This window comes from Cardiocondyla obscurior, linkage group LG06, assembly GCF_019399895.1.
Source record: "Cardiocondyla obscurior isolate alpha-2009 linkage group LG06, Cobs3.1, whole genome shotgun sequence".
Lineage (NCBI taxonomy): Eukaryota > Metazoa > Arthropoda > Insecta > Hymenoptera > Formicidae > Cardiocondyla > Cardiocondyla obscurior.
Genome location: NC_091869.1, coordinates 2,623,287 through 2,650,969, shown reverse-complemented (window position 1 = coordinate 2,650,969; position 27,683 = coordinate 2,623,287). Strand labels below are relative to the sequence as shown.

The 27,683-nt window shown below is 41.2% G+C and overlaps 1 protein-coding gene across 3 annotated transcripts; it reads left to right on the top strand.

Moving 5' to 3' along the window:
* Nucleotides 1-457: 457 nt before the first annotated feature.
* On the top strand, nucleotides 458-27,683 carry Ptp10d (Protein tyrosine phosphatase 10D). 3 transcript variants are annotated; one of them, XM_070658302.1, is made up of 20 exons: nucleotides 458-2,904; nucleotides 14,519-14,765; nucleotides 14,979-15,254; nucleotides 15,336-15,542; nucleotides 15,790-16,143; nucleotides 16,219-16,391; nucleotides 16,560-16,923; nucleotides 17,008-17,277; nucleotides 17,358-17,666; nucleotides 17,995-18,273; nucleotides 18,780-19,189; nucleotides 19,269-19,646; nucleotides 20,533-20,725; nucleotides 20,997-21,011; nucleotides 21,197-21,365; nucleotides 21,572-21,824; nucleotides 21,938-22,195; nucleotides 22,309-22,693; nucleotides 23,207-23,296; nucleotides 23,826-27,683. In XM_070658302.1, exons 1-19 carry the CDS (start codon nucleotides 2,821-2,823, stop codon nucleotides 23,266-23,268), a joined length of 4,686 nt encoding a protein of 1,561 aa, XP_070514403.1. In that variant the 5' UTR covers nucleotides 458-2,820; the 3' UTR covers nucleotides 23,269-23,296; nucleotides 23,826-27,683. The 3 variants fall into 3 exon arrangements, with proteins under 3 accessions (XP_070514403.1, XP_070514404.1, XP_070514405.1); XM_070658303.1 differs by lacking the exon at nucleotides 20,997-21,011 and having other exon boundaries at nucleotides 459-2,904; XM_070658304.1 differs by lacking the exons at nucleotides 20,997-21,011; nucleotides 23,207-23,296 and having other exon boundaries at nucleotides 459-2,904.

Genomic DNA, 27,683 nt, shown 5'->3' with positions numbered 1-27,683 from the left:
TCCTATCGGAATCGGATTATCAAAATAAAAAGGAGCACAGTCAGAAGCGAAACTGAATATCATTCGTTATTTTACGCGCAGTTCGCGTTCTCGTCTTTTAGCTACGTTACTGTCCCGCTCGCACACAATTGAACTATTCTCATTCGTACACGACGTACACCAGGTAGACTTGTACAATGTATGCGGCAAGAGCAAGCGAGAGGGAACGACAATCAGAAGGGAAAGGCAGACCGACGGTTGGTGGGAGCCGAGGCAACGGATGCAGTAGTGATGGCGGCTGCGTTGGATAACCAGCCGGAGCAGGCCAGGTCGAAGGAGCGAGGGAGACGAACGAAACGGGCAGAAGAGAGAGCCGAAGTCGGAATGGAAAGACAGCCAGGTTGCCCGGTGGGTGGGCAAGGGACGTGAGGGGTCCGAGCCGAAGAGCAGCCTGGCTCGCCGCTACCTCGGTCGTAGCCACGAGTGGAGTGTCGAGAGAGCAACCGAGGTCCCGTTGGCCCTGGTGGTCGGCCCGCACCGGGTGAGGCGTCATGAAAGCGCGCCAGTCGACCGTGCGCACCTACAGCCGCACGAGAGCACGTTGAACGCTTCGCTCGCTGCCCATTTTCTGGCCCTACCTCCTCGACTTCCGTCGCGCTCCCGTCCGCCTCTCGGAGCGCGACACGTTGACACGCGGCGACCGGCGCATCGACGGAGTTTCCCCCCCTGAGGACGCCTTCCGGTCACCGGAATCGCGGGATGACAGAAACGAAGGGCGGACGTCCAGCTGGACCGAGGACCCCGCCGATAACCGAGACCGCGCGACCGAGGGATGTCGTTCTCCTACGCGTCGAAGATTCGTGATTGGGGCGGATGAAAACGGCGCGGTCAGTGGCCTGGTTTTCGATCGGCACCCTGAGCCGGTGATTTCGAATTCGGGTGAGACTCTCTTGTGCGCTCAAATCAAAATTCAGTGATGTTTTACGGTGTTTGTTTCGAATAAAACACGGGCTACGTTCATACTTCTACGCGCGTGCAGCTCTTTGCCCGGTGGTGGTTTAACGAAGATCTAGGGAGCGGCAAAGACAATGGCCTCGCGGTAATGCCCAGGTGTGCGCTCCTTTGTTAACCAAGACGGCGCGTTTTATACTTCTAACTGCTCGTGGCCCCTCGCGGTTTTCATCCCCCTCGTGGACGATTCGCGGGTGGTTTCGTATCGTTGAATGTGACACATTTTGCTCGGCGCCCAGCTCGGCGTGCAAAGGAGCACGGAAAAAAAAATTAAGAATTTTTTATTTTGTAAAATCACGACTTCGTCGCTGTATACGGCGCAGTTAGCTGACATCGCAACAAGGCTAAGCAGAAATTACAAATAGCGAGAGAAAAATCAATCGAACGGACCTTTCTCCAGACAGTCACGCGTTCCCGATCACCGAGCAATCTCTCGGCTATTTTCGATGTTTTGTGAAGCCCCGGTTCGTTACCTCATTGTTGTCGCGTTGACCGCGGCGAAGGGGTGCAACCCCTAGATTCGTTATTCCGTTCCACACTTCGGAGCGCCCAAATTGCGGGGTAACGAAGGGAGGAAACTAATCCAGCCCAGAAATGATATCGCGCCTTTCGCTCGATAGGCAGCCGCGTCGAGAGAGGCGTATTTAACAAAGAACGTATTATAGAAAAGGAAATAGATATAAAAATAGCACGGTACGCTTTCCTTGTGAAGAGGCAAAATAATTTGATAACCACCTTCGGTTCGCCGCCACGTCGATGTATTATGTGATTTCTTTACGTCATATACGTCAAGAGTAACATCGAGGAAGACAAAGGTGCCTGATGAGCGAAAGAACCGGTATTCTATTTAAGAACGGCACGAAGAGAGGCAGAACAAAAAGATACGATACGCGCGAAAGATAAAGTCGACGAGGCGCGTCTATTATACTTTCTTTGTTAGCGTGGTCCTCCATGTATATCCCGGTCGTTGACATACATTTTCAACGTCAGACAGATACGTCAAGATGCAAAAACCGGCTGTAATAAAGTAACGAAAGTTGCAGCACCACATGTCCACGTCGAGCTCCCGTTTATCAAAGTAACTTTGTACGAGAGAGAAGAAACGCGACGATCAAATTGACGCAAGAAGCATTCCACGTTTAGATATCTTCGTTTAAACAAAGAAATAACTAACGCGCAAAACCAAGTCAATTTGCTGAAGTGGAGGTTTGATGAGAGACGAGCGTTAAGTACGCGGGTAAGCCAATCTACTAAATTGTCTCGGTTCCGGGAAATTTACATAACTCCGATGCACCTGACACACCGGATATGCTCTAGGTCCGAGGTGGGGAGAGTCGCCTGAGAGCCGAGCGACGTGTGAGGATCCGCGCATTACCCGAGCCGTCGTTTCCCGGTGCTACGGACCCGAGATAAAGCGTAGCTTCGGTCAATCAAGAAGGCTCGGCGACACGAGGCTCGCCGTCTGATATGGCAGCAGCCGACGTTCCCGCGACCGCGATCTCTCGCCACCGTCGCCGTCACCACCTCTGGTACGGGCGTAACTGTCAAACAGCCGAACAGGTGTTACCGCGAGCCACTCGGAGTGGGACGCGTTTTTTCTCGTGATATCGCACGCACGGCGACTCGGAGAGGCGAGTCCTAGTGCCGGTCGATCGATCGATGCGACACGCACATTCCTCGCGCATTCCTCGCTACTTAACTGGCCGGCGAAGGTGTCTTCGTGGGTGTCATTCCGTGAAGTGTCAGTGAGTGGCCCTGGGAGAAAGGTGGACCAAAAGCGATCGCGTCGAGAACAAGGGAAATCCCGCCGGTATCGCGCACTCATCGAGGATGACGGGCCGCAAAGTCTTTTGGTCGCAACCGGCACCGAAATTCAGCGGCATCCTTCCGCTGCTGCTGATTCTTTTAGCCGAGGTGAGTGCCGACATCCACATGCAACTGGGACACGTCGGTAGGGTACTGCTTTGTGCCGGAGACGTGGGTATTAGCGCGAAGGACGCGCATCGGTAACACGCGCGCACGTGTTTGCGAAATTATAATTTGGATAATGCACGATAATTTTTTAACGATCGCTAAAATAATAGAGATTTGCCGTCGACCTTGCATTATTTCGCTGAACGTTTATTCTTATTATCGCTCGGACATGTAGAGCGGCTAAATAATGATATCCATCTCGGACACTTCACTTTGGAGAATGTCCTTTTACATTGAAACATGCGTACCTGAGGCAATCTACGAGCGATTACGTATAGAAGCGCGTTGCATAAAGCTGCAAATATGAATTTATGAATTCAATACGCTAATTAAAATCAACACGCTGAATAACTATCTAACCGTGCTTCGCCGTTTAAAGAAATATATTTTTAATTCTGTCCACTTTTATATATTCAGAAAAAAATAAAATTAGCGATATTAATATTGGCAAATTATGTAGTTATTTGCGACAGAATTGGAGCCGCGGAGTTTGAGTTCTGGTCAACCGATCGGTGAAGGGGAACGCGACCGACATCCAGTCTTCTTTGCTCGATCGAATCGTATCTTAACATTGCGAAACTCAGGCCTGACTTTCTCAACCGCGAATATATTGCCTCGAATGCCGATGTCTACTGATTCCAGTATCCGTCAGTGCGGCGAATATTCAATCGCCTCGGTGTCATTAGAATCTACTCGTGACTATCGCATATATGTATATTTTTTTCCTTTTTTTTTTACGAGAAATTCTAGGACGCAATAATCCAGCGTTAAATTAACGTTTTCAACTTAAAAGCGAGTCTCAATATTTTATTGGTTTTTTTTTCTCTTTTTCTGCGTAGACACGACATATTTGATCGCGACACTAGCAGTAGAGGATTAAGTAGGCTTAAACGTCTGCCGTAGATAATCGAAGTGATTAGTTGTCGAGATCGTTTGCCGATGGTTAGACCGCGGATTACGAGATTTCGCTCCCTCCCGGCTAGAGAGAACAAGAGGAAAGCTACCTTTCCGCGCAATTTAAATATTTAACACACTGCAAAGCGCGGGAATTACGTAAATGAGTTTTTATTATCTTATCCGGGAGTCAGTGATTTTATTGCGCGAGCGTACAACAAATGGAGTTTTTCTAAATTATGCCGAGATAATTCTTTTAATAGTCGCGTATTTATCTGCGGGAATTAATCTTAAATTTATATCTTTATATTTGAGATTTATTCCAACATCGAACGCTTGTAAATTAAAAATTAATCATGGTAATAATAATTTTATGCCTTTTTAAGTAATAAATTTTTATTCGTGTAATACGGTACTATTTAATATTTCCCTCTTTTTTTTTTTAATGTTTTTAAAAGAAAGTGTGGGTGCGACTATGACATTATTGGCCCAGAATTCGAGGCTCATGACCGCGCTATATTAAACTCTTACCGCAGAGACCCTGTTCGCCGAATGTCTCGCAAATAGCTGGCATCGTCATTTTTAAGTCGGTCGTTACACTACATATGTGATAAGTTACGTTGACACGTGAACCCGTCGTCGGTTAATTCATCGCGAACAAAAATCGTCTGTACTGATCGCGCGATTGGAACTCCCATCGACGTGTCAAGTCGATTTTATTGGAATTTTATTTTCATTTTCCAATGAATATGCAGTTATCAGATTTTTTTTCCCTCCTCTCCATCCCCCAATAACGATTGAATCGTTGCAATTCAAATATCACAAGAAACGCGCGTTCTTTCTACGAAAACCTCGACGCGTGTCCCGATTAAATAAAATTGCACGCAGTTATTCCGAATAAAAGCACAATGCTGTTTCAGATATTTGCATTGTAAATTGCTCAACAGTTTACACGATGGGATTATTAAAATATTGGACGAGCAATTGGAGCAATTTAGCTAATTCTATATTCATTGCAATATATATTATTGAAAACAGGTCGAATCTGCAATTATTATTAAATAGAAGTTTATGAATATTTGTCGCAAATATCCATACCGATTATTAAGAATAATAATTAATACGTCGTGGTTTATAACTCGGCGGTACTCGAAAATAAGCCGGAGATAGTTGGCTTAATATTTTCTTTATTCCGTCACGGTTTCGACTTACCGGAAACGACGCTGCGCAAAGGCAAGGACAAGCTGCACGTGGTGCTCTGTTGAGTGTCAAACGACTTCGGTTCATCCGGATGTGCGACTGTATCCTCAACTAGCTTGGAAAGATACGGCTGTGTGCACACGTTACGAAAATAGAGCAGACGGGAGAAATAAATCACCGTTCGCTCGTCTAAGTCATATCCTAGACTTTCGATCGTGTCTAGCTGTCACGAATAACGGCCGAGGTAAAAACTGAAGTCTAGACAATCCGCGAGCAAAATCAGAATTATCTCCTACGCGAATTATAAAAAAAAAAGGTTAGATATGAGTAAGATTGATAGAACTGTAAATTCTTGCAAGTATCCAAACAGAACTCACTTTCTCCAACTTTCCTCGTAATTGACTTTAAAAAGCTGAAAGCTTTCAATTTAAATTAATTAGATAAAAGTATGTAATAAAATAGTTGCTCCTAACGTTTACAATTTTGGTATTACTTATTTATGATGCAAAAGATAGAAATTGGTAACAGAGGTAATTAATGTGAATAGTTAAGTAATATGTCGATGTCTTGGCGAGGCGTCGCTTAGTCGAAACTCTTCGGCGAAAATAAACATCTACGATTTTACTCGCGCGGCCAATCCATTTGTTCAACACTTCCCTCGCGTAATAAAAGCCTCGGAATAAGGGACAAAAATACGGCGATGATGCATGCCGTTCCTTGACGTCGTTGGGCGTAAAAAGGAGGAACAGCTTGGTGGCTTTTTTCGATGCGACTCAACCCTTTGCCTTCTGGTCGCATCCGCGTGAACGCACTTGCAGTTTCATTCCCGCTTTCTCTCTCATTGTCGCGCGCGTATGTCCAAATGTATCCTCCTTTTTAAATTAAAAAAAGAAGCTACAGACATTTTAACGTTGTCCGATTTTTGCCGCTTTTTTACAACGCTGATTGACTTCTCTCATTTCGCTCGCTTCATGCCGCGAGGGTAAACGTCAGTTTAATTTTTATTATTTTTTAAACAGCTTTAATTTTATTTTTTATTATTTTGTACGCCGACCGCGAACCGCTCGACCGCAAGCATATGTATAAACACGAGAACTATGACGTCAGTCGCGTGGAGAACGCCCGGTCGAACGCGCGCCTTTGTTAATGTTACTTGACCGCTACTTTATGTAATTTAACGCGTTATAAATTAATTTATAAATCAAATATTATGTCCATTATTTTGTCAAATATTATATTAAATATTAATGTATCACACATCTTTTTTTTTTCAATTATAAAAGAGCAGGAATCAATGACGCGCGCCGTGAAATGTTTAGTCTGGATAAACTACAATATTGCATTTTTGACAGAACCGTCTTCTTGACGCCATTCCCACTGTCGCTGACCATCTTTCTCATCGCGTTTGAGAATCGCAGTGGGAGCGCAGTTAAATCCTTTTTTTCTCTTCTCCCCACCCTTTTTTTTTAAGATCGCATCTTAATTAAAGCGAGCTGCATTTTACATCCCGCTTCATTCTACGCTGATTCTTACGCGTTGTTGTCTGGCGATTGCGATTTACACAAGAAATCCTCGGGATTATCTTGGCGCAGAGATAAATGGAAGTTGATGATAAAGAGTTAATTTCACGGCTCTTATTATTCCTTGTAATGCACACATTTCATTTTCACAATGTTTTCAAAATAACAACAGTTGCATAACCGTATCGATAAGAATGCTATATAACGCGAGCGAATTTCAATTGGTTACCAAGAAAAAGAAAGTTAGCTGAGCATACATTTTTTCCATCGGTGCAATTAATTTCTTATATAAAGAGCAATTTACTATCGAAATTAATTTAATAAAAGGTAATTCGATCAAACTTGCAATATCTATTATTTACTACAGTGTTACTGTAATTTTTATTTTATTTGCAAATTGGCAGCTACCCATTTACACAAAACAAAACAAAAATTTACATTTAATAAAAGTGACTTTTATTACAATAAAATTTTTTAGCGAATTTATTTTATAAACCAAATTAAAGTTTCTATGAATCTAATGTTTTGAGTAATACTTTTTCTTTTTTCGTCGAAATAATTAAGGTTGTACGTAGAGTAATATTGAATAATTAGTAATGGTAACAATCTTCGGTAGCTTTCACGTCGAATATGCAGGAGGAGCAATGATTATTCGCTGCGATAACAAAATTCCTTTTCTCCATGTTCACGCTGATTGAAAAGAATGTTCTTTTGCAAGTAATAAATTGCAAATTAAAAAATCTATTCACTGCGTACATCACAATAATGTTTCCTCGTGTCTGTCATTAAGTTCTCAAATGTACATTTATTAATTAAAAGGTGTGTTTTCAAACGCGAAGATAATTTTTTTTTTATGGTTTTTAATTAAAAGCCACGATTCGATCTTCATTAATTCGCAATCACGTTTATTCAAAACCAACGTTCAAGTATAAAAATAGAAACTCGCAATATACCGTTTCCGAGAAATATTCATTTATCACGCGTATCGTTAAATCCCCGGATGCGCTAATTACTTTTAATTCGTATTCGAAACACGTACAATATTCCAAAGGATAATCGTTTTTCAAATAACCTCGCAATCTAAGCGTCTATCAGAAATGCCCATTGAGCGTCAGAAAATTAAACGTCAAATTTTTTTTTTGTTTTTTTTGTTTCTTATCTCTCCTTTGTCCGCTTCGAGAGTAATATAATAGCGTGAACGATGTGATGCAATGCCTCAATTACGCAAAGTCAAAAGTTGCGAGCCACAGAAATACGTCACGGACAGCTAATGCATATAGAAACAAGGTTTATGTTCAAATGAGCGGCAGCAAATTTTTTTTTTTTTTTTTGACTAATCCTCGCCAGCGCACACGCGGCGCGTTCCTTTGTCTCGCATTTCAAATCGCCTCGCACCGGCGCAAATAAATCCGACAGGATATTATCACTCGGCGTGAAATATTACCGCTCTCTAGAGCTTTCGGTGTATACGTGGGGCAGGAGAGGCGTCCAGGCTTGGCGAACGACCTAACGATCACCTACAACGTCTGTATCTCGAATTACGCAATCGTCAATCACCTCGCGCGCAGGTAAATGCTTTTTCACGGTGATTCGCCGTGGCCGCGCAAAGGCTCGAATTACCGCCGTGATGCCCGGGGCATTCGGTAAACAGGAAGCGCGATCGTTAAGTGCACGCGGATCTTATCTAGTCTTATCCTACGGTATGCCGAATGCACGCCGTCAGGTGCGCCTCGGATTGTTGCTGTGAGAAATATTGGACCGCGAAGATGGAATTTATGCAAATTCCGCCGTTTATTGCCGATGCTATCGCGTTTTCTTTTTCTTTTTTTTTTCCCCCTTGTCAGCAACGACCAAGGGAATCACTATGAATAGCTAAGCGGCCGAGAGATGAATCTTCGCCTGAGGTTACGCTAAATAAACGCGATTTCTTCATCATACAATTAATCGACTTCGACGAATCGCGGGAGGTTTTTTGGGCAAATATAATTACCGTCCCGCGCAAATCGCCTTTTTACGACGTTGCAGCTTGAGATCCTTCGTGGAAAACTAGCTAGGCCGGCAAGTTCGAGGTAGGAAACTCTGTCGCTGAAATGGAATTCTAATCCCGACTGTTACGGGAAAATAACTTTCTGCGCACGCCAGCTAATAATAATTATATAATTTCTTTAGTCGTTACTTATTGTGTTATTGTCGATGGAAGCTTTAAGAATTGAAAGAATACATGTTTCGCGCGTGTCAACGTGATGTATGTACCTACGTATAACGTGGTTAGCATAGCATTCGCCTGATACATCCTGGCTCGTTTTCGATTTATAATTGCGAACGTATGCCCAGCAACTTCTCGCTGATAAATTGCACATGTTAATTACAATAAAATGCAGAAATATTGTGGCGCTGCACAACGCCAGAATGGATTTTTTTTTTTATTTCTTTAAAGTCTTAAGACGAGGAAAGTATTCTTTTAAATGTGCAATTAATAAAAATGCAAACGAGCACGTTAATCGACGACGAATATTTTTCAATCTTTTTTTTTCAAGCGGAACCGGTCCCGTATCTTTCAAGTTGTCCCTACAAAAAATGTCAAAGCTAAGCAATTAATGAGGCGTCATATTACACTCGATGTACCACGGTGGACTTATCGTTTTTTTCGAAGAAAAAAAAAGATTAAAAAATAAAAAAAAAAGAAATAAAATAAAATTAGCCAGACGTGTTATCACAAGATACACGTCGTTTGTTTTCAGTTTACCTACGTGACATATCGCTCGTTGACTCTGTTGTTGCTTTCACGAAGTGCCTACATTCTTTCCGTTTCGTTCAGAGAAACTCGAATTAAATATTCGAGCCCGTGGCATTTTTATCGCTTCGTGAAACAAATTTTTTCCACCGCGCCAGGCAAAAGTTAATACCGAAAGCGGATTACCGAGCGATAACTAAGCGCAAGTGACGTTATCGCCGCTAGGAATGTTACGAGCATATGGCTGATAAGGGCTTTCCGCCGACGTTCGCACAATAGCTCGGCCGCCGGTCGGCCGAGCGTTCGGAATTAGTTCTAATAAGAGCGCGATGAAAAAATGTCCAACGGTTATAAATAACTCGCGTGCCAGAAGTATAAAGATACGCCGTCGAAGATAAGATACGTCAGGCTCATCGGTCCGCAATGTCGCTCACGTGGCGCAAACTGCCGCGAACGCGATGACTGGCGGACAAGAGATTTTAACGCCACGCATTCTCGCGCGACCGAGACTGTGATTTCTGCTCAACAATCTCGACGACGCATTTCCGATTCGCCGGCGAGCGGACACGTCAGTGGAAAATTATCGTCATGATTTCGTTTCCAATTACGCGGTAATTGCATTACGGTCATTACCGGCTGTTTTTTTTTCTTTTCCTTCTTTCCGCCGCGTCCCAAACGGCCGTTTCAGCATCGCGCTCCGTCAATGACGCGGACAATGTAACAGGATCACGCGACGCGCATTACATGCTGTAAAAGTTACACAATCAGCTGAGAAGGAGAGACAGAGAGGGGCAGCCGGATCGAAGCGTTAATACAACGTCCGGCTATAAATTTACAGCTTTACCTGTCTGCGTGCCGGCGTAAGAAACGCTCGTTCACGGACGACGCATGGGAATGTGGGTCGATTTGTGGTCGATCAAATGTAGACGTACAATACGCATCCGCGGGCAATTTACTCCGGCCGAGCGAGTACAATGGGACATGGTCACGGCACATTCTAAAATGCCGCGTCGCCCTCGGCGCGCGGAATATGCCGCGGCGCTTGAAATTGTCCCGAGCGATTTAAATCGCTGAGATTTCTCGTTGTAGAAAAAAAAAGAAAAAAAAAAGATAAGATACACGTAGATACATTTAGCGATGTTTAGAAATGCATAAGTTTGTTTGGATGACCGATCGATAGCGGCGCGGAGAGTTTGTCACGCGAGACGTGCGTGACGTCAAGGCGGCTTATCTGAAAGCAGCGTGCATTTCATTATTATCACGTTTATCCGGCTGATATTATTTAGCTGCTCAGCCATTAGCCAAATTAAAGTACTCCCGCTTAATTAATCACGCTCTACTAATTGGCGCAAACCGTGCCCGGCCCGTTTACATTATAATTTTCCCGAATGGTGTACGTCACAAATAGCACCCGCGGAAGCTTTTTCTAGCTTGATGCGTCCGCGATTACTCGCGGTATTATATTGATATCACGAGAGATTTGCGACGAAGCGTGTTGAAAAACGAGACGGGAATTAAATTTGATTTTTTATTTAATTTCTTTTTGTTTTTTTTTTCTTTTAACTCCGGCTCTAACGAACTTTTAAAAGATGTGAAATGTAATTGTTTAAAAATAGACGTGAGGACACCAAATGCCGATTAAAAGGGGAAGAAAGGGAAGGCCGTCGGGCACAAATCGAACAAGGTCGTGCAACAGGTTTTGCAAAGGGTAAAAATCGCGAAGCGCACGAGCTACTTAGAATCTGCCGAGTGCACATTCGAAACGAGGCGCCTCTCTTTAGTCTCTTTATGCGAATAAAACGATCGTTGAATTTACGATACGCTTGTATTTTTCCCTCGATTGCACCCGTAGCAGGGAACCCGGAGAAGCGAGGTGGATGGCGTATATGAGATATATCTCGTATTTATACGCTTTGCAAAATTAGCAGGGCGCGAAAGTCCATTTTTTTTTCTTTCTCCTATCGAAACGGCGCCGGTTGCCATCGTTATTTTGCGGCCTGATTTTTTTTCTTTTTTTTTTTTCTTTTTTACAAACCGCTGTAAGGACGCGAAACGTTTATTTTTCCCTCCCCGACGTTGTTTGCCTACATTTGCGCTTGGAATTTGTTCTCCGAGACTCGTCGGCTTGTCCGCCGGCATTCTATGCACGATCACGTTCTCACTTATTTATGGATTCGGAGTCCGTTCGTGAACCAGAATGCGTCTCGCACATTTTCTACCTTTTGATACCTTCGCAGCTTGCAGTCCGAGACAAAGGAAATATCGAATTTCTGTCGGTTCTACATCGGCTAACTGCCATTCGTAGCTAAAACGCAAATGGGATTTTCAACAGGAATTTATCTCTCCACGGTTCGGTAGCGAGACAATGCTAAATCGAAGGCATACACCTGAAAACTTTTATTATTAGCTCTTTAAATAGCTAAATACCTTTTTACCCCCAGATTAGCTAATATACTTTGATTCCTGGCTTCGTGAATAATATTCTGTACTACTTCTTTTGCCTACTTCAATTACCGCCACGTCGAACGCGAACGAGTACCGCGCGCAAGGTCGGAAATACGCTAAGACGCGTGACAACGGCCAACCGGAAGTGCCGTGCGTGTTAGACCTCAAATACAGCGATCGGGAGCCGCGTGTACTTCACGGAAAGTCGCTACTTTCTACTTTCAAAATCTTGACTGGGAGCGAAAAGCCATCGTTGCCACTTACACGAAACATTCCTGTAAAATGTAGTAAAGAAATAAAAAAAAAGAAAAAAAAATAGGAAAAACCTACTTTGAATAAAGAAAGGCTGCAGTTATGAGTAAAAAGAGAATGCCGTGATGTTTCTGAAACTGCTTATTGAAACGATGTCACCGATTGTAGCCTAAACTTTCTAATAAAATCTCAGAAAGATTTTTTTTTTTTCTTTTTTTTAATATTACTTTTACCAACTAGATATAACTAGATAGTAATTGTGCACGAAATTTTCAACTGCTAACATGTTTTCGCGGTTTTTTGCAAAATACCGCGTAGCCCGTTGTGTTATCGGTATGCCTCGTTTAGTCGTCGACAAATATCTTCACGCCGCGAAATGAATTTACTTCCTTCTCGGGGTACGGCATAAGCGAAATTCTCGCATGCCTCGGCCACGTATTTCCCGATTATCTCCGCCAAGCCGGCGCGCCATTCGTGCCTTCTTTGTGCAATTAGGAGTTTTTGTCGTCCATGCGATGTCAGGCGCGAGGGCTAGGTCGCTTGTGGGAGTGTGCGATTGAGAGAAACGAAGGGAAGGTAGGAAAAGGGACAACGGGGAGAGAGATAGGGCAGGGATCAATATGCACCTCACTGTCGCGAACTGTTGTGCCAAAAGCCATTTCGTCACTTTCAGCCCGAATAGGCGTTGAAAGATTCATCGTGACGCCGTCAATAGTCAAGGGTAATTATTTGCTTTTGAGTCTTGCTCAGCAAATGATTCGTCATGAAATTTGATATCGAAACTGTATTAAAATCCGCGAAAATAATTTATAACTTTCCTATCTCGCGTTTTAAATCATTCCCTCGTTAATTTCGGGGATTATATTTAATTTAAAAAAAAAATATATATATATTTATAATTATTAATATTAATTTTTATTAATTTTAATTAAGATTTTTTTTATCAAGATGTTTTTTTAATATTAATATATAAAGGAAATCGGGTTCTTGGTGCTATCGACTTTTTTTTTCTTAAAAATAAAATTTCTCATTGCATATTGAACGGTCTGGTGTATTGAATATCAGCACCAGCGAGCTCTCTATTACGTGTCAACGGCAGCGTTATAGATTTGCGGTACGCAATCTTTCCCACGTCGGGGAATGCACTGCTTCTCAGTATATGTCGTGCATACGCGCTATCTGTCAGGTCATAAGAATTCATAGGTACGAGTATCCGCGAGTACATTTAAAATCGAAATGCCATTTGCGTGATTTCTCACAAGCTTCAATATTTTGTATTGAATAACTCGTTCAACTCGGACGTTTCTCATATCGATATAAATCGTATGCAATTTTTTTTCTTTTAATTTACAAAAATGTCGCGCACGCATTTAATTAATTTCGGCGAAACAACTTCGGCGAAAAAAATATAGATAAAAAAAAGAAAAAAAAATTTCACGGTTTGGAGGGCTTTCAGACATTTTTATTTCAAACGATTCAGCGACTGACGCGTGTCGCCATAAACACACAGCTGGAAAAACGAAACAAAAGCGTTTAGTACAAGGGACTGGACGATCGTGCATTCGCAAGTTAATGGCCAATATTTCGCGATGGAGAAAGCGAAGCGCCGAACGGAGGTCGTGAGCCTCGTTAAAAGCCGTCCATAAACTTATGGTCGTTTCGCACTGTGGGAATCGTGATATCGCGCGAGAATCAGATATATCGAATCAAATAACCGTTACTACATGTGATACCGCACTAGTTTTGCTATCAGAAATCATTATCTTTTCATCGATGGGAATAAAACAAGATAGAGAGGGTCGGCAGCGAGAATAAATGACCTCCTCGATTTACTGTTAGGGTCTTTAAAATCTCAAAAAATCTAAACACATTGTTAATTTATAACAGAGCCTCATTAACGTGAGCTGGATTCACGGTTACGACATTGCACAGCGAGGCCGTAAAAGCATACGCGTGTTGAGACGAGTCTAAAACAGTTAGATGTACGTAGGTTCTCACAGAGCTTCACAGAAACAAGCTGTTGCGTAAAGACACCGCATAATCCTATTCAAACGTAATCGAGCCTCTTCGTATCTCGCTCTATAATTAAGTTACATGTACGCGTGTAGATCTGTCAAATTGTAATTTAATAACGCACACGGAAGACGAGAAATTGCTGTTGCAACAAAGCCGTTACTGCCGGTTTAGGTACGACGTTAAGACTCGTATGTATGTCTATTATTTACATTAAAAATTTATTTTTTCTTTTAATTAATAAATAAATAAATAATAAAAAAAAAAAAAAAAGAAATGCGCGACAGTTAATTCTCTACCAGATATTAAAATTAATGAGAACTTTTGCGACGTCTAGAAATTTTTTTTTGCCCGCGTATCTGTAATTCGCAGCGTGCACGTTGCTGATGCAAGCCTTTTTTTTTATATGTTGCCGCGGAAATATTAATTAGACGTTGATACGAGCGCGCAAATTAACGGTGGACTTATGCGTATGTGTGTGCCTCTCTCGCCTCAGGTCACGTACTCGGCCGATCTCGCGATCGAGATACCGGGCAATCTGAGCCAGGGTGGTTCCTGGTACCGTTTGGATTACAGCCCACCCGTGGGCTCACCACCACCGAACACTACTATAGCCGCCACGGACATTGGTGATGTCATAAAGTTCAGGGACGGCCTGCCTGGGACGAGATACGAGTACTGGTTGTACTACAGCAACAGCACTCTTCACGACTGGCTGACGTGGACCGCGTCAATTACAACGCGTATGTAATCTGATTCCATTTAACACGACAGGCATCTCTAGTGCCTTTTTTTTTTTTAGAAAAAGATAAATCGCCTGTTTTGAAGCTATTATCATTTAAGTGCTCTATACTAATTCGTTTTTTTTTTTATTATTATTATAGTTATTTTTTAATTAAAGTAATAAATTGACAAATTTTTTTGGAGAGATCAATTAATATAATTTAATCCGTTAGCACCCGACCCGCCGTCGAACTTGACGGTGTCGGTTCGAAATGGAAAGACCGCGATCGTGTATTGGTCGCCCCCGGCCCAAGGGAATTATTCCGGCTTCCGGTTGCGGACGCAGAGCTTCAGCGACACCGGAAACCCCAAGACCACCGTCATTCCCGTCGATTCGGTGCCCTACACGCTACGTGATCTCACGCCTGGTGCCACGTATTCGCTCCAACTGTTCACCGTGCTGGACGCGAAGGAGAGCGTCGCTTACACAAGCAGAAATTTTACAACGAGTGCGTTAATATCCTAAGTATAACGGAAATTCCTCGCGACGGTCGAATATATATAAGTGTCTAACGTTGAATTATTCGCAGAGCCGAACACCCCGGGAAAGTTCATCGTCTGGTTCAGGAACGAGACGACGCTGCTGGTGCTATGGCAACCGCCTTATCCCGCCGGAATATACACACACTACAAAGTTAGCATAGATCCATCCGACGCGATAGAATCCGTTCTCTACGTGGAGAAAGAAGGCGAGCCACCTGGCCCCGCGCAGGCGGCTTTCAAGGGACTTATTCCAGGTCAGCTATCGCGTAATCACATATGCACGTATTATGGAACTATTACATCAGATAAATTAAATTTCATTGCACAAAAATGTTTCGTGCTGCATTATATTCCACGGGAGATCAAGCAGAAACTGCCCTTCGAATTCGTAGACAAAGAAATTAATTTTACTTGATCATCGAAGCCTCGGAAATTTATTTAGAGATAAAATTAATTTTGAGGCGTTTATTTAGATTTAATCAAATCGAGTTAATTTTACAGGAAGAGCATACAATATTTCCGTTCAGACCGTTTCCGAAGATGAAACGTCTGCACCCACCACGGCTCAATATCGCACGGTACCGTTGCGCCCACTCAACGTGACCTTCGACAAATCCTCCGTAACGTCGACCTCCTTCCGTATGTTTTGGAACCCTCCCAACGGAACGTCCGAGTTCGACAAGTATCAAATATCGCTCGGTAGCAATCGAAGGCTCGCGCCAGTTACACGAAACCGGGACGACGAGAACAGATGGGAGTTCAAGGACTTGGAGCCCGGCAAAACATATCAAGTGGTGGTAAAGACAGTTTCTGGCAAAGTCACCAGTTGGCCGGCCAGTGGAGATGTCACTCTGAGTACGTGCTTTCTAGTTTCCGCGATATAATAAAAAATATCAATGCGCTTCTAATTATTTATCGTTACATTTGTAGAGCCGCTACCCGTTCACGATCTCAGAGCTATAATCGATGAGAAAACTGGCATGGTGGAAGTTTCTTGGAGCCCGGAGAATTCAAGTACGCAGGATAGTTACAAGTTACAATATCACGAAGTAGAAACGACGATCGGTGGTGATAGTAATACTTTGACGACTGACAAAACGAAGGTAAGCGTGTTGCAAATTAATAAAAAAAAAAAAATATTAAAAAAAATATATAGTATATAAAAAAAAATTTTTTTTTTATTAATTTGCAATTTGCAATTGCGCGAATTTGTTTAACAATTTTTTTAATTTAATATCTCCAGATAATATTTATTTAAATTAAATTATTAGGTTACTTTGGAAGCCCTGCTGCCAGGAAGAAATTATTCTATAATAATTCAAGCGATTAGTAATAAAGTCGAATCGAATGAAACCGTCCTGTATCAAGCGACACGTCCCGCTAGTCCCGTAATCGAAGATCTGAAGCCTATTGAAAAGGGCTTGAATATTTCTTGGAAAAGCGACGTCAATTCTAAGCAAGAGAAATTCGAAGTCACCCACAACAGAAACGATACCGGCGAGAGCGCAACTACTCTGACCACTGAATCGCATATCGTTTTGGAAGATCTTTATCCTGGCGCAGCGTACGAAGTCAAGGTCTTCGCCATTGGCCATGGACTTCGTAGCGAGCCGCACGACTACTTACAAGCCGTTTGTAAGTAAAAAAATTTAATTGCTCTTTTCATTTAATATTTAATTTATATTTAATTTATTAAATGCGATTCGAATTATTTTCTAGTGCCTCATCCGCCGAAGAATCTCAGTATCGAAAAAGTTACGAGCAATACTGTCGTCGTACACTGGGAAGCGCCGACGGACTCGATATTTACCGAATACTCTATAAGATACCGCACGGAGGACGATCCCAGATGGGTAAAACTCCCCAGCGTTCGCGATACGGAAGCGGAAGTGGCGGATATGACGCCTGGCGAAAGGTACACCGTACAAGTAAACACTGTCAGTTACGGAGTCGAAAGTTTGTATCCCTTGCAAGTGAATCATACAGTCAGTAAGTACATTAAATTTTTTATAAAAACTTTTTGACGGTGCGACTTCGAATTGAGACACGTTTCTCCTTCGTCATTTTAGGGCCTAATCCCGTTTTAAATATCACGCCGATCATCGACTCTACTAACATAACTCTCGAATGGCCGCGGCCCGAGGGCCGCATTGAGACGTACATTTTAAAGTGGTGGCCGGTGGAAAACACGGAGGACGTCAGGACGAAAAACGTTAGCGAAACGAACGACGTGCCTGATATCAGCTTCGAAGAGAGCACCGGGCAAATCGAGAAGATCTTGGTGAGCGATCTAATGCCTGGAGTGCAGTACTTCTTCGTCGTCTACACGATTTCGTACGATCTAGTCAGCGACATCACCAACCTAACTACGAGAACCAGTGAGTGGATCGGCTTTGCTGTTTTGAAGCTCGTTATTATGTTTCGCCTGAGCGTGAATAACTAACGAATACCGCGCGTCATCCCGGCCGCCTAATTAATCAATCCGTTTATTAATTAAATTGATATTAATTAAAATTAATTAATTAAAATTAATTAAAATTAAATGTGCTTTTCTATGTATTTCTGTCACGTCATATTCCACTGTCTGAATTTTATATCCGCCCCTAGCGATTTCGTGTAAAAACTAACGAATGACTAAGCGCGGTTAAGATCGCGGTAGGCCGGAGCTGGTGGCTAGACAAACAAAAACGAAATTTTGCAATCTAGTGCCACTGATCCAGTCTGAAGTCGTCGTAGTGGTCGATCGGGACCAACCAGGATCGTTGACGTTAAGATACACGCCGACGCCGATTCAATCTTCGAGGTTCGATCTCTACCGGTTCAGAATTAGCGACGAGAACAACACCACGAAGGAGCGTATGGTGGACGACGCTGACACCAAGGTCTCATTTTCCGGATTAACGCCTGGGAAACTGTATAACGTGACCGTTTGGACAGTAAGCGATAACGTGGAGAGCAGACCTCTCCTCCGACAAGACCGACTCTGTGAGTATCGACGGGATAGAGCTCGCGTTGCAATTTGACGCTTATTTTAATTAATACGTGAGTGAACGCTGTCGTCTGCTTAAATAATTTAAAAAAGAAGTGACTTTTTTTTTTTAATTTAACGTACTTAAAGACGGTACGATCTCGCAAATAATCCACTTAAAATCGTGGTAAAATTACACATATCCTTCCTTTATTCATTGAAATGTTATACTTGTAAGTAACTCATAATTACATCGTAATTATTATTTTAATAGTAATTGTGAAAAGATCGCAGTGAAGGAATTATTCAAAGAATATTATAATTAGCTCGTCTCTCGCGCCGATATTTTTATAGAAGCCTCAGTGTTTTACATTATATGATTAATATAATTATTTAACAGATATATTCATTTACGCAGACAAAAATACTTTTATTTAATATTATTTAATATTCACGCAGCGTCGTTCAGGCTTACGTTCGTGCTATGTCTTTTTACTAGCTCGAAGATAAATGTGATTTCTAGATCCTGAACCGATCACTGCGATTCACGCGATTGATATAAATGACACGAGGATCACGTTGACCTGGGACATTCCACACGGGGAGTACAATACTTTCGAAGTGCAATACATTAATACGGAGGGGAACTACATCCAGAATATTACCTCGGTCAATGTGATTACCATCTACGACCTAAAGCCGCATAGAAATTATACGTTCACGTTGGTTGTACGTTCCGGCACAGAATCATCCTACTTGCGAGTCTCGAACCCGCTCAGTGGCAGCTTTACCACCAGCGAATCGTACCCGGGAAAGGTGGAAAAGTTTCATCCTACCGATATTCAACCGAGCGACATTGCCTTCGTATGGTCTCTGCCCAGTCAGGAGCAAAATGGCATTATCAGAAAATTCACCATCACTTACGGCTTGGAGGTATTTTTTTTTTTTTTTTTTTTTTTTTTTTTTTAAATACGTTTGAGAAATTCACGTTTTATATCGTTAATTCTTTTAGGGCTCGACTCACACTCAGATGCAAGACTTTCGGCCGAACGAATCTCGCGGCGTCATCAAGTCTCTCGTACCCGGCAAGACTTATATCTTCCGAATTCAAGCGGAGACGAAAATCGGTTTCGGCCCGGAGACGATATGGAAGCAAAAAATGCCGATATTAGCACCGCCTAAGCCGTCCACGCAGGTGGTTCCCACCGAAGTCTGTAGAAGTAGCACGACAATTCAAATAAGATTTAGGAAAAACTACTTTAGCGAGCAGAACGGCGCGGTCACGTCTTACAGTATTATCGTTGCCGAAGATGACAGCAAGAACGCTTCTGGTTTGGAAATGCCTAGTTGGCGAGACGTTCAGGCCTACAGTATTTGGCCACCTTATCAGGTAATCTTGATTTCATTCTCGATTCAACGCGTACGAAATGTACTGAGTGGCTACGCACAGGAAAACGAATCGTTCGAGATAATCAATACAGCAAATTATGTCGCGTCGTACTTATTGACTTGCAAGATCATGGACAATCGTTTTAAAATGTATGCGCTATGACGCAGATCCGCAAACACTGACCGCGAGCTGTGACTAGAGTATTATATGCGGAACGAAGGATACGTGTAATCTAGTCGCGATCTGAAGCTGCAAAGACGTGGATGTGATCGTCGCGATATAAACGTTTAAACAAAGCCAAGACGCGAAAATATAATTAATTAACGCGCTACTGTAATCGCGAGAAGAATTAAAGCAGTGCGTGTATCGAAAAGAAATAAATTACAATTGCATTAATTTAGTATTCATAAAAAAAGTGGTGCTTTAAAGTAACGAATTTTTAAACGTATTTTAATAGATTTGATTTATTTATTCTATCGACATACTTCAAATTAATATGCGAGAGTACGAAAATGTAATACGAATCGTATCTACTTTATAAATCACGTGTGTTAATTGACTGCTCGATAATATTATATAATCGTTTGTGGTTTCTTTTTTTGTAATCAATTATTTTTTTTTTTTTAATAATGATATTACCAATCGATATTAGCTTTTGTTATAAAAAGATTGCGCAGTAAAGTAAAAGCGATGTTCGTCGCGGAATGTGTAACACCGAAAAATACAATATTTTAATTACAAGCAAATTCAAAAGCTGTAATTATGGAGATCTTAAGCAACTTATTGCTAAATACAAAGAAGGTGATTCTGCAGGTGTTTATTGAAGCGATTTATGCAACGTTTAGAATATATCTCGACGATAAAATATATGTAATGAATTTTCTAGGTAATGGAACCGTACTTCCCTTTCAAAAACGGATCCGTGGAGGACTTCACGATCGGCTCTGAGAATTGCGACAACAAAATTGGATACTGCAACGGTCCATTGAAATCAGGATCTACTTATCGGGTGAAAGTGCGCGCGTTTACGGCGCCGGACAAATTCACGGACACCAGCTACAGCTTCCCCATTCAAACAGGTGAGAGCGATCGCGTGAAAAGTTTTAAGAGATAAATCGCGTACCGTTAACGCATCCGATGTCACGTCCATTTGTTCTTTTTTTTTTTTTTTTCTTTCACGAGATGGCAAAAGTTCAAGTATACGCAATCTTGAAAATATAATATCGCTAATGTAACAATTAACCGTTCATCCGATGCGATAACTGCTTTGTAAAATAGAGGCACACTGCGCATGTAGTGAAAGCCTCGCTAAATTCATGCCTCGTTATTTCGTGTACATGTCTGCCCAAGGATTGCTGCTGGCAGGTAAGATTTCGGAATGAAAATTCAGAGCTTCGTCCACGTAGCGCGACATAAGTGTGATATCTCTTTTTATATATATATATATTTTTTTTTTTTATTTTTAACGAACGAACGTATCTAACGCGATTATTTCTTAGCGCTCGCCTGACTCATAGCAATACTCAAAATTCTCTGTGCGTGTCGAACAGATAAGGACAACACGGCCATCATAGTCGGTGTCACCGTCGCCATAGCACTGCTGCTATTTCTATTGGGCATCGGGCTGTTTATGCGAAGGAGAAGAAGCCAGGGTCGCAAGACAACGGAAACCAGGGCAACCGATAATTTATCATTGCCGGACAGCGTTATTGAAACTAGGTATCCAGAAATTACACTGTTCTATTCGTAAATTTTAAATTAAAATTACAATTACAGCGACAATTGACTTTAAGTCTTTTTTTTTTTTTTTTTAAATTTATACTACTGTTCTTTCTTTCTGCATTTCTGTACTGCATTAAAATTAAAACGTACAAATATTTACAATAAAATAACGTATATTTTTCTTTTACTTTTTTTTTTAACAGCCGGCCCATCAAAGTCGAAGATTTTGCTGAGCACTATCGTACCATGTCGGCGGATTCTGATTTTCGATTCTCAGAAGAGTTTGAAGAGTTAAAACACGTCGGAAGAGATCAGCCGTGCACCGCCGCGGATTTACCGTGTAACAGGCCGAAAAATCGTTTTACAAACATTCTCCCGTACGACCACAGTAGATTTAAACTTCAGCCCGTCGATGACGAAGAAGGCTCCGACTACATCAATGCTAATTACGTTCCCGTATGTAAAAGCTAACTTTTTTTTTTTTTAAAGTTAATTAAACGGCAAACTGTTAGAACTATATAATTTCTAATTAAAAAAAATTTTTAATAATTCTTTTTGCGGCACGATAGGGCCATAATTCGCCGCGGGAGTTTATCGTAACTCAAGGACCGTTGCATTCAACTCGGGACGATTTCTGGCGAATGGTATGGGAGAGCAATAGCAGAGCGATTGTAATGCTGACGAGATGCATCGAAAAAGGCAGGGAAAAGTGCGATCACTACTGGCCGGTGGACACTCTGCCAGTTTATTACGGGGATATTTGCGTCACGATTCTCAACGAGACCCATTATCCGGATTGGAGTATTACCGAATTGATGTTATGCAGAGTGAGTAATCGCTTCTTTCATAAGAGACTTCATACAGATGTATAATTTATCGACATACTTGTCGATTGAATTTTCCGATCTTTCAATTAAAAAAAAAAAATTCTACTTCTCAGGGTGATGTGAAAAGAGTGATACAACACTTTCATTTTACCACCTGGCCAGATTTCGGTGTTCCTAGCCCACCGCAAACTCTGGCAAGGTTCGTGCGAGCGTTCAGAGAACGAGTTCGACCTGATCAGCGACCTATAGTCGTACATTGCAGCGCCGGCGTAGGTCGCAGCGGGACTTTTATTACTTTAGACAGAATACTGCAACAAATTCTCGTATCGAAATACGTGGATATCTTTGGAATCGTCTATGCGATGAGAAAAGAGCGAGTCTGGATGGTCCAGACGGAGCAGCAATATATCTGCATCCATCAGTGTCTCTTGGCCGTTTTGGAGGGGCAAGATACCACTGGGCCACCACGAGAGATTCATGACAATCAAGGATTCGAAGGTATGCCTTACTCTGTTACATTCGCGAAATATCCTGAATTAATTGGGACAATTACGAAACAAGTTGAGTAATCGGAGCGACTAAGAGAATGCGTCACAGGGTAATCGAAATATCGATCATTGAAAACTTGAAGAAAGCCGATCAGTAGTGCATGCAATGGAAAGGGTTCTACATAGAAAACTGTAACTCATCTGTCTCTTTTTTTTTTTTTTTTTTCAAAATTTTTCTTTGCACGGAAATAGATTAAATATTTTATCGCGAATAATAAAATAATGAATTAATAAAATTGATGAAGAAATAAAGGAACGGTTCGCGAAGGAATATAATGTCGAGAGCAAATTAACTGGTGATTTGTCGCGTAGGTGGTGATGGCAATAAGTACACGTTATTTCAGCCTGTAATTAAAAGCGCATAGTGGTGTAAAAACCCTTCTTGTAAAACGTTATTCACGTCCTCCGCCTAGTAACTCTCACACCCTTCCTATCTGCAATCTTTTGCGACCTTTGTATTCAGGCAAGAACCGAAGTTCGGTCGAAAGCACTAAAAGCCCTGCCGAGGATGAGAAAGAGAGGTGACCTTCGAACAGCGACTCCTGCATCGAGGGTAATTTCGATCGTTGCTTTTCTTTCCTGCATGAATCTGCATGTTAGAAGTTTCACCTAATGTCGTATTTGTAAATTAATCGTGCCGCGTGTAAAAACGAAGTAACAACGCTTCACTAAACATTAATATAACGTGAGATGAGAATGTCTGTCTGTATTAACAATACGTTAATACTTAACCTGAACCTAAAATTTCAGCGGAATCTCAATAACGGTTAGAATTAATTAATAAAGTTTTCTAATTTTTTTCTTCGTCAATATATTAAATAAATATATTAAAATTTATTATATCTTCGACAATATTATACGATATATTACGTGTTTTCTATAAATTGTTAGAATATTTTTTCAAGAATAATTTTAAAGTTATTCATTTCTACATTTAATTAAAAAGAAAAAAAATCTAATTTCGTAATAAATTTATAAAACATAATTAATGTAGCCTGCATCGAGCATGATTGTCATAATATGACGCATAGCAAGTAAACATTTGTGATTCGAATTTTTCCCTAATTAAATCTCTTTTGCAGATGACGAAGGAATAGCCGAGTCAGGAATGTGATGGCTAACTATAATAACGATAGCGACAAAAAGAAATCTCATATTCCAAAGGTGCTTGAACCCTTGGAATCTTACAAGTTTCCTCGGAAAAGAAGAGCAGAGAGATAACGATCTAAATCAGGTAAAAATGACAACAATTGGAAGCGCAACAACGATCGATCGTACGTCAGTCGAGTCGCTTGCGATATGATAATCAACGGAAGAAGTCCAAAAAAAAAAAAGACGAAGAAGCTTTAGCGTTAAGCGGCGAGCGAACAGGTGCTTTTCATTTCTCTGTCGGCTACATATCGAGAACTCGAGCGTGTTCAATCCGTGATACGCGTAGAATAATTTTCGCAAGTAAGATTGTTACGTCGGGGAATTTTGTAAAAAAAGAAAAAAAAAAAGAAAAAAAAGGGTACCGCGAAGAAGCGAGATGAGAAAGAGTACGCGAGAAAACGGTGCTGAACCGAATATGCTGCCAAGTGTGGGCTTGTGAATCAAACGCATGTGCTTCATGCGCGTCGTGCAATGGTCGGAGAGATTACGTCTTAATTAATATATAACTCGTGTATACATATCTAATTATATAAGTAGCAGGGAGGAGCTGATAAAAGGCGCGCGATAATGTTCATAAACGTAAGTCCGTATAACTATAATAACGAATGCAGAGATGCATTATATTCCACTGGTTGTGTCACGATGGGGCCTCGAAACACATCGCATCCGCAATGAGTCTGTCGGACGTCTTTGTCAAATCGCAATACTGTTAAAGAAACGGCATTTCAGACCAATCGGGTTTCGCGCAGACGTTGCGAGCCCAACATCTTCGTTCCTCTCCCGACGCAAACATTCTTCTGAGATTACCACCAATAACACTTTGTTCATATTTCGCGGTCCACTCGTGCGGACGTGCTAAGGATTAATCTGCGTTGTCTTATTATCTTTTTCACGAATTGACGTTAGCGCGGTCGGATGTAACTTTAAGGCGACTCGTTTGCAAAGACGATTTTTACCGGTCAAGTCCATCGAGCTGTCGCTTCGGAATGGCGAACCGTCCGTCCATACGAGAGACGCGCGCGCTATATAACGGTTTAATAAATAATAATGTTAATAATATTAAAGCTAACTGGAGAAAGAAAGGCCGGAAGGACGAGCGGGTGTGAGTGTACGGAGCTTTTAATCGGTCCTCTTTCTTTTTCTTTTCTGAAACGTGCTAAGCGATATCAGTGGGAACAAGAAACTCGCATTTTCGTAGAAGCCATATCATTTTTCGTTTTTCTTTAATATTTTTTTCTTCTCTCGAAAGGAGCCGGAGTGTGTGTGCACCTGTGCGTATGCGTGTATGTAAGGTAATTAAGTAATTCAATTAATCGTCGATCGAAGCTATGCACTATTTCTCTCGTATCGTCGCGAATCGCGATCGCCGTTGAAAAGCAATAGAACTCCGTGAAATATAGATTACCGTCGCGATAACCCCTAGCTCTAGGTATTATCAGGATAGATGGATTTAGTTTCGTAATTCGTAGCTGATCCTTAATGGTGACCAGTCCGCAGGATATATAGACGAGTCGAATAATCGTTTCCAGTATTCAACGTCGCTTTTACGGCGACGTGCAATCGCGTGTACTTAATTTTGTATTCTTGATAAGAGCGCGACAAGAAGAAAGAAAGAAAGAAGGAAAAAAAAAAGCAAAAAAGAAAAAAAAATGTAACTGGTGGCACGATGTAGGTAAGACTTACAATTAGTTTCGTAATCAGGGTTAATTGAATTTCTTCCGCCAGACTCTTTAAGAAATTGAATCTAAAAGAAAACGGGAGAAAGAATTTCGTGTTCATCGTCGCTGTATTTTTGGAAAGACATTTTTACACCGGTCGTTGTGAACCGCGAGTCTATAAACGATTGCAAGGGCTGTTAAAAAATTACATTTCGCAGTAAAGCTGCTCAGGGTTTGTATTAATCCGCTGTTTAATTATGGACGACGTACGTAATAGCGAAATAAATTGGAACAATCGACGGTAAACGCAATTAGAGATTATTTTCTTCGAAAACGCTGAATTTTTTAATCGTTCACGGCGGACTAATAAAAATTCTGCCTAATTCATCGAAATTATCTATATAATAATCTTATATAACTGTATATGTGTACGTTGATAATAATTGTGCTGTTGGTATGCTACTGCAAAGCGCTATCAATGTCAGATTGTTCGCGGGGAAAAAAAAAAATTGTGGAAAACGTATTAGAGAAATTCCAACAACTTCGCCAATTCCTATCGCTTGTGCTGCTCGTCTAAAAAGTTCGCAGAAAGGCAAAGCACGCAACGACACGTTATTATTAAAGTAATTCGACGGTCGATCTTACTTAATACTCAAGAATTTTTTTTTTAGACAACTTTTTAATTGTATTTCTGCGCGATAGATATATATATATATATATTATCAACGTTATATGCTCGGCGAGATGTGAATTTATATACCGATGTGTCCGTGTTGCAGCTTTTCATTTTTATACGTTTATAATTAGGATCTGACCTGCTAAAGAGAAGGTTGTACTTTACCTTACGACATAATGTTGACCTTATTGAATATGTGGAATATAAACGACTACATATCTTGTACATTTCCTCGACGCGGCGTGTTTGCAATTCCTAGTTTAATAGACGATTATTTATAATTAGATCTTTGATTAATGAGCTCAAATATTTTCTATTTTATTATCGTTGTCAGTTACGTTGTCTTCGATTGTAGATTACGATTTAAAAGCTATTATACGATTGAAATTCGAACCTGCAATTTATCTATTTATGACTAACATTAGGAGCTTTAGGAAAATATTAATAATTAGATTGGAGGGGATTATTATTTGCAATAACGTCGTCGGAATTAAGAATTATCCTTCGTTTTATCACTTACGAAGAGTCCAACATCAATTTTTGTGCAATCACTGTTCTTTCGTAGTTAAAATAATGTAGGAACCTCTAAGTTTATAATTAAGATAAAGCTAAGCAGAAAAATAATTCGCGTTAAATTCTAACTCGCCTAAATAGCTCAGCGATTGGATGAATTTTGCATTATTATTACTTTTTTTTATTCTGTGATAAATCATGATCATTGATCAAGAACGGAGAACAAAGGATTGGCCAGGCACAGATGCGGCAGGTCTTCCCAAACGAATTAATAAAGCGAAATCGTTTTTTACCACTCGCGTTTCTACGTGCCAATCGTTGCTGTTGAATCAATCATTAACATTAAAATCTTAGACCCGCGGGACGAGATGTTAATGTAGTGCATCTGCAGAACGATATTGTACATAATTTTATATTAAGATCGAGCTGCTTTTTTTTTATTTTATTTTTTTTTTTATGTCAAATCACAAAGCGTCGTTCTTAGAAGAAAGGCGACTATCACTGTACGAAAATTTGCAGCAAGTACTTGAGAGAAACGGAAACGATGAAAAATCGTTTCCGAAGAAGTTTGCCGTGACTGTTCACGAGAAATAGATTAGTTTACGCAAACGCATACTCCGCGTAGGTTTGTAATCTCTTTTGTAAATACATTTTGTATCGAACAGCGGCGAGGATAGTTCGTTGAGCGAGGGGGAAGGGGCGGTTTTGACGAATAAAGAATCTCATTCTTCACCCTGTCCTCCGCAAACGACGAGGTACGCAAACTCATACAGTTATTTCTGTCGCATAAAGTCGTAATATGTATTAGCATGTATCTGAAGATTTGTACAACACGTGCGAACAGCACGAGAGGGACACGGGCTGTCCTGCAGTATTGCATTATACGAGCATACGATAAAGAAGGGACACGCTTGCATAATAAACGTGGATCTTCCCAGCAA